Source organism: Brassica napus, chromosome A1 (assembly GCF_020379485.1).
Source record: "Brassica napus cultivar Da-Ae chromosome A1, Da-Ae, whole genome shotgun sequence".
Classification (NCBI taxonomy): Eukaryota; Viridiplantae; Streptophyta; class Magnoliopsida; order Brassicales; family Brassicaceae; genus Brassica; species Brassica napus.
The window spans coordinates 4869629-4877527 of record NC_063434.1 but is presented as its reverse complement, the minus strand read 5'-3'; the positions used below and the strand labels follow the sequence as shown (position 1 = coordinate 4877527).

Below are 7899 nucleotides of genomic sequence, written 5' to 3'. Positions count from 1 at the left end.
AATGGCATCTTACCGTATTGGTTTGGGAGGAGAGAGTAGAAGATAGTTTCTTGATTAATTTCATAAAACACTGATGCATTTGATGTACTGATTTTTCTGTGAATATAATCTAACATTCATTAAAAAAAACTATAGTTCCATTTCATGAAACTTCCTTCGTGAAGACCACCAATTAGTCTGCCCATGGTATGTAATATCCATAAACCCGAATCAATCATGCGCTCTAACACACATAGGCTAACACTAATCAACACTCCAAACATCTATTCGATTAAATCATCAGTCACTCTCATACTTCTATGTCTAACATACATACACAACTATGCATAAAACAACTTATAGATCTACAAGTTTCGCCTCACCTTTGTTTTTTTTATTGTAGTTGAAGCATACAAAATGGTTGGTGATCCAAAATCAGATAGTGGATCAGAAAGTAGGCTGTAAATCTGACAGTAAAATTTTCCCAATTATATACATATATATATATAAATATATACATATATATAAACTGGCTTCTGATTTTTTTCTGGATTGACAAGATACGCCTCAGAAGTTAGATATTCACGTACGGATTCTACTTATGAGTTAGGATTAAAAAATCTTATGATCCTTGTGAGGTTTTATATTCCAAAATTTATCCAATTCTTCGTCTATTTTTTTTTCCTTTCAACCCAAATTTTTATTTATTTTTATTTTCTAGGCCAACTTCTTCTCCAGCATAATTTCGATTAAGAAATAATATAGTCTAAAAATTCTAAAGTGAAAAATTTATTATATTGTTTTCTTTGCAAATGAAGGCTAGGATTTGAATTAAAGATAGTCTTGGTTTTGGGATGTTACATAGGGTTTACCTACAAATTAATTACAAAAACAAAAGTAGTCTTGTGGAAATCATTACCAGAATTAGCAATTTAGCATGATTACAAAAAGATTATGATATCAAACAAAATTTAGGGTTACCGCCAAATGGAAGCCTCTTTCTTTCTCTTAAATTATTAAATTTTCAGACAATGAAATGCAAGAGTCCACCTAACTGAAAGGCTAATTCTCTCTGACGGTACATCATACGGGTCATCTGAACAATGCTAGATCTAGATCCACTCGTTCAAGTACTATCCTTTTAACTAAGTAGTGGTAATCTAGTGGTAAAAGCTAATTTGGAGGACAACGTAAATCCATTTATTTTTGTTTAATTTTATATTGGAAAAAGTTACTTTTACTTGGCCAGTCTATTTTTGTGTTTCCACCTTAAACAATTTACATATTAGCCTAGTGAGTAGTGACAAACGATCTAGTTACCCATTGATGTTATCCAAAAACATTTTCAACTCGGATAAGGCATTGTGATATTCACTCCGCTCTTTAGTACTAATTGTGTGTTTTTACAGAACTGGTCAGATAACCGATAAAGTCTATAAGAATAGTACTATCCTCCAACTGAAACATATATGACCATCTGTTATGTGTGTTTCCAGCGGATTATTCATCTTTGATGATAGCTTTTTTTGGAAGAATTGTGATGTGTAAATGTTCAAAAAGGTGTTGTGTAACTCAATCCTCAAATTCTTACTGTAAAACAATTTGTTTTGAGTAATATTAACCAGAAATAATATATTTTTAAAATGTAAGAAAAAATTATATGACTACAATAATTTATGTTGGATCTACTACGAATACATTAGCCAACATAATTAAGATAGACAGAATATTATCAAATAACTATGCGAATTGAATTTGGGGGTTGGGAAAGATGATTTGTGTGAGTGGTAATTTATGACTTCAGTCTATTAAAAACATTGTTTTTGAATAAAATAAAATAATAAAAAGTTCTACTAAGTTGATTATTCGTAGGGCTGTTCAATATGGTAAAACCGAACCGTACCGAACCGAACCGAACCGAAATAGACAATATGGTTTGGCTTTGGTATATACCATATAAACCGAATGGATATAATTTTATAAAAACCGTAGGATTTGGATATAGTTTGGTATATAACCGATTAAACCGAATAAACTGAACAAAACCGATTAAAAGTAGTAACATGTAAATATGTATCGATTTTATAACAATACATGAAAATCTATTTGTTACATAAGTTAAATTTGTGTTAATAACTATTACCATAATTTTATAGTAATAAAAAACTTTAATTTGTAAAACGTTTGAACTAAATAACAATACATCGCAATTCATACATCTTATTTTCTAAGTCTTTTTGATCTTTTCTATTTATTTTAGTCTTCACTAAATTAATATGAAGATTATAAATTTGATAGACAATAATTAATGGAAAATTTTCAATTGAAAAAGTATTAACTTTAATGAACACTAAATATAGAAGAGTGGAAAAACTTTTCTTTCATGTTTCTATTTTGTTTCATATTTTTATTTTCAAAATTTCAAGCTTTGATTTTAGTTATAGATTTGATTATTTTATTTGATGGTAGAGGCATTTTTACTTTTTTGTTCATTTATTTGAACATGTAATATATTTTTAATAAATGACTGTATTGACAATATGACTCTAAAATTCATATAATATGATCTCAAACAAAATAATTATGTTTTTTGGTATAAAACCGAATAAACCGAAAACCGACGGTATATAAACCGAACCGAACCGAAGTAAATATGGATTTAGAATGGTAGTTATATTTTACTAACCGAAATACCGAAAACCGAAAAAAATCGAACCGAAACCGAACCGATATCCGGATTGAACACCCCTAATTATTCGCATAAATTGCGTGTTGATGTTCTACTGGGACGTTGGGAAAGCAAGTGACATTGACAACGTTATAAAACTTCTATATTTTTGTCAACAGGTTACTCAACAGTTGTCAATAAAACTTCTATATTTTTGTCAACAGGTTACTCAACAAAACTTTCTTACGGCATGATTCGATTCAGTCTTTTTTAATAACGTTATTTAAATAATAAAAATTAGTTATAATATGATAATTAGGGAATAATGGCTTCCTTGTATACGGGTGCGCATACGGGTTATGTGGTCCAAATGCACCTTTATACCGGCCTACCAATCGTACCTTATGTTTGTGTTGGATTTGGTAAATTAAAATATATTAATCGCTTCAAATATATTATCATGATGGAATACACACATTTTGAATATTTTTGAGCAAACCGACTTGATCAATTTAGACGTTTTTATTTTGTTTCTTCTGTTAAAGGTTAGCTTTTCATAATCAAACTCTTTCTAAAATCGTCTAGGAAAATTAATATAATTGAGACAATGGTAGCTTTGCTATCTACGTTTATTGATGTATCATGTATATTAATGTTTTTTAATAAACAATCTTTCAAGCAAACAAAAAAGCATAATTAATAGTATATAAGAAGCATTTTAGTGTAAACCTGAGAGGCTGAGAGCAGTTAAATTAAGAAAAAAATCCATCCAAATATCCCGTCGCTCTCGTTGATTATAAGTAAAAACATTTCTATTTCCCTCTGAACTTATGGTAAAGAAAACATCTCATTAACTATTTACTATTTTGTGGTCAACCATCGTCGTCTTTTTTAAACTGCTTAATAAATTAAATAGAGCCAATTTGATTAATCAGTACTTTAATTAAGTGGGGTCAAGAAGAACTTTCCTAATGACTCTCATTACGTCCTCTACCTACAAATTGCATGGCATGGGCGTCAATTTGTTCTATATAATCATTGGCGCTAATTCGAGTGTTTAATTATAGTATATTTTAGGATCAAAATAAATTAAAACTCGCTGTTCCCATCTTATCTGCAGGGTAGATATCCATCAAATTCATCTGTTTTGGAAATTATGAATACAGTTTTATTTTCAAAAATGTTAAATACGGTACCTTTTAAAAGATGTATAATATAATACTTATTAAAGTGAGGATAAAGCGCATTATTTTTTCTTGTTTTTGCTGGTTACAATTCATCGTCATTGTATAATATTATTATAATCAAACATTAGTCAAATGAATAATCAATCTTTTTCGCCGACTGTATGGCTGAAAATATTAGCTGGCGCTAGACTCATGCAAGTTTTAAACTAATCCTTTTATATATTCGTTGCCTAAAGAAAGTGATATTTTGACTTTTTTAATCACCAAAAAGAACGTTTATTAAATATTATCCTAATAGTATTGCTGAATCGGATTTTGGCTTGGTATAATGGTATTGGTAGAAGAAAAACAGTGACTAAAGTGAAACTGATTATACTAAAACAAACTTCACATCTTCAAAAATATCAGAGTAAAGAAAAAGAATTATCAGAGTAAAGCACCACTATCTTCAAAATATCATAGAAAAGATAATTAAAAGAGTAGGTGTGATTAAGCATTCAGATAAATATCTGGTACAATCGTAAAACCGAACCAACATAACCAATTCGTTTCAAATAAATCAAGAACCGGAAGAAACATGTGTGAGAACAAATAAAAACAGAGAAATAAATCAGACCGTCTTTATAATTTTCTGTAACATGTCTTGCCCAAATTAATCTAAAAACTATTATGAAAAAGTGGATTCGCAAGTTGGAGTTTGGTTTAAATAACAGCCATAGCTTTTTCTTAGAACGAACCCAAAAAATAATATCAGAGAATTTTCATCATTATAACTTTAAAAATTAAATTTAAAATTTTCATATATTTTTTGGTGCCTTCACACGTCTTCTTCTCTGACTGCCACTTTTTTTAATTGTCCTTCTTATTTGTTCTTGCTCGTGTGAAGAGACCTCTTTAACTCTCTCTCACTATTATAAATATCAACGCTCCGACATTTCTTCTGTTCAAATTCTCCTCGAAAGTCCCCCAAAAGAGAGAAAAAGATCAAATATTTGTCTGACCGGAGAAGATGAAGGCAAGACGTGGGAGACGCCCTGAGGTACGATGGTTTTGCTCTTCTCTGTTTTCATTTTTTTATTCACTGATATTCACAAAGATTCTGACTTTTGTTATTTGTTTGATGAAAAACAGAAGTTTTGGCCTTCGATTGTGATGAACAAATGGTTGAACATAAAGCCGAAAGTTTACGACTTTAGCGAAGACGAAGTCGATACAGAAACTGAGAGCGAAGACGACGGTTAGTATTATTATAATTATTCTCAAGAATTGAACCGTTCTCTCTTTATTTATCTTAGATTCTAGTATGGTTTTATATTTATTAATCTGATTTTCTGAGTCCATTTTTACAGTGTGTTCGGTCAAAGACGTAGCTGATTCTTGCTGCGTAACTGATGAACATAGCCATGGAAGTCGCCGAGGAAGAGAAGCTGATCATGGCAACAAAGTTTCAGGTGAAGATTCTGATTTGTTTAAAGAACAAAAAATATTTTTTCTGTAATTGAATTAGTAAAATAGAAATAAATAATAACAGACGAATTCTAAAATTTTAATGTATTTATTTATTTTTAAATACTTCAGACGGTGGTTTAAGAGGTTACCAGAGAAAACACCGGCGAGGCAAGTCGGAGACTTTGAGAGCCCAATACATAAACACCAAGGACATAAGGTAAGGGCATTTCTGGTATTTCAACAATTTTCTCCCGGTGAGAATATCTCTCTGTCTCTTTCTGACACGTTTTTGACCTTTGTAGAGTGACGGTGGCTACATGGAACGTCGCCGGAAAACGTCCCTCCGATGATCTCGAGATAGACGACTGGCTTACTACAGATAGCCCTTCAGATATTTACATCATCGGGTATGTAATAATTAAAAGTCATCTCCTCTGTTTCGATAAATCTTAATTTATTTTTGTTAAAAGGTTTCAAGAAGTGGTTCCGTTAAACGCCGGGAACGTTCTCGGAGCAGAAGACCGAGGTCCGATTCCGAAATGGGAATCTATTATCCGCAGAACACTTAACAAACCGGAGAAAGAATCATTCTATGACCAATCATCACCAAGCAACACCAACGTTCTTCTTCTTAGGTCTCACAGCGCGCCATCGTCTCCTGTCTTAGGACAACAAACAAACTCCATCATAGCAGATGTCATGGTCGAGAATCTCGCTTCGGACCAGTCGTTAGACTTAGCTACAGACGAGTTCATCGACGCTGCAACCGCTTTACCGAGTCTTGAACCGGTTGGGAATCCAGACGTGGACTGGCCTGAACGAGCTTTAGACGAGAATCCTCAGATTGTTGGATCGGAGGGGAAGCTAAGGAGAGTGTTGAGCAGCAACGCTATGCTAGGGTTTAAGCTACCGGAGAATCCAACGGGTGTTAGTAGGTTTTCTTTGGACGCAAGGAACTTGAAACGGTCACGGAGCTTTGAAACCCTAAAGCTGAGTTGGAGTGATATCAAAGAAGAGAATGATAATAACTCCTCATCCTCCTCGTCTGAAGCTGCGAAAACTCTGTCTGATGATGAATCATCAGACGGAGAGTCGTCTTCCGACGAAGAAAAAGGAGACAAGATCGGTAATACTTATGGATTGCCGGAAGATCTGGTGGAGGAGTGTCGGAAGGTGAAAGATTCTCAAAAGTATGTGAGGATTGTGAGTAAGCAAATGGTTGGGATCTATGTATCGGTTTGGATCCGACGGCGGTTAAGAAGACACGTCAACAATTTGAAAGTTTCTCAAGTTGGAGTTGGCTTGATGGGTTACATGGGAAACAAGGTACTTAACACACAAAAACCCCTAACTTCCTTCCCAAGTAATACTAATACAAAAGGCAGTTTCTTAAAGTTTGATTTTTGCAGGGATCAGTATCAATAAGCATGACGTTGTATCAGTCAAGAATGTGTTTTGTGTGTTCACACTTAACTTCCGGTCAAAAAGACGGAGCTGAGCAACGCCGGAATGCTGACGTGTACGAAATCATACGACGTACTCGTTTCGCATCGGTTCTTGATACAGATCAACCGAGAACCATTCCATGTCACGAGTAAGAAACCAATCAAAGATTACAAAACACAAAATCAAGAAACTTAAATCTTTGTCCTAACTGGTTTTCTTTTTTCAAACAACAGTCAGGTATTCTGGTTTGGAGATTTGAATTACAGACTTAACATGTCAGACAGTGAAGTTAGAAAGCTTGTGTCACAGAAACGTTGGGATGAGCTCAAGAACAGTGATCAGGTTCGGTCTCTTTGTTCAGTTCGGTTTTGATATGTTACTTTAATTTAATGAAACTAATATCAATTTTAATGTAACAGTTGATTAGAGAATTACGAAGAGGACATGTCTTTGATGGATGGAGAGAAGGACCGATCAAGTTCCCTCCGACATATAAGTACGAGTTTGATTCCGATCGTTACGCCGGAGAAAACGTGAGAGAGGGAGAGAAGAAGAGAGCTCCTGCTTGGTAAGTGACTAAAAGTTAAAAAAGTTTAAAGAGTTATGGGGCCATTATGAAATATTCGAAGTGTTATTCCTTTTTTTTGTGACAACTTGTGTGATTCTTAAAGTTATTTTTTGTGTGGTGTTAACAGGTGTGATAGAATATTATGGTTGGGAAAAGGAATAAGACAAGAGTGTTATAAGAGGTCGGAGATAAGGATGTCCGATCATCGGCCGGTGACTTCCATATTTAATGTCGGAGTTGAAGTTTTTAATCAACGGAAACTTCAAAGAGCTCTTCATGTTAACAACGCCGCTGCTTGTGCTGTTCATCCTGAACCTTCTTTCTTGTTCTAAGTGTCTCGCAAAAATATTAACTTATTAACGAAATTCTGTGATTAGTTTTATACATGGAGGATTTGTTTTGGGTTTTAATCTTTTGTTTGTTTTGTATTGTTATCTAAATTCTAACTTTTATAAGTTTAATTGTATACGAGTCTGTTTAATAAGTTAATTTTCTTCATTTTATTTGATTTCTGTATGATGATCTACTGTTTCCATTTAAAATTGTCTGAAAAAGCTTAAAATTGTTGATGTCACTCTAAAAATCACTTGACAATTTAACAA

The 7899-nt window shown here is 33.1% G+C and overlaps 1 protein-coding gene across 1 annotated transcript; it reads left to right on the top strand.

Annotated features, from left to right (window-relative positions):
• The first annotated feature begins 4634 nt into the window (after nt 1–4634).
• On the top strand, nt 4635–7800 carry LOC106427268 (type I inositol polyphosphate 5-phosphatase 2). The gene is made up of 10 exons (XM_013867999.3): nt 4635–4873; nt 4966–5071; nt 5184–5285; nt 5413–5500; nt 5586–5690; nt 5754–6609; nt 6693–6877; nt 6963–7071; nt 7149–7297; nt 7425–7800. Exons 1-10 carry the CDS (start codon nt 4844–4846, stop codon nt 7627–7629), a joined length of 1935 nt encoding a protein of 644 aa, XP_013723453.2. The 5' UTR covers nt 4635–4843; the 3' UTR covers nt 7630–7800.
• The last annotated feature ends 99 nt before the right edge of the window (nt 7801–7899 follow it).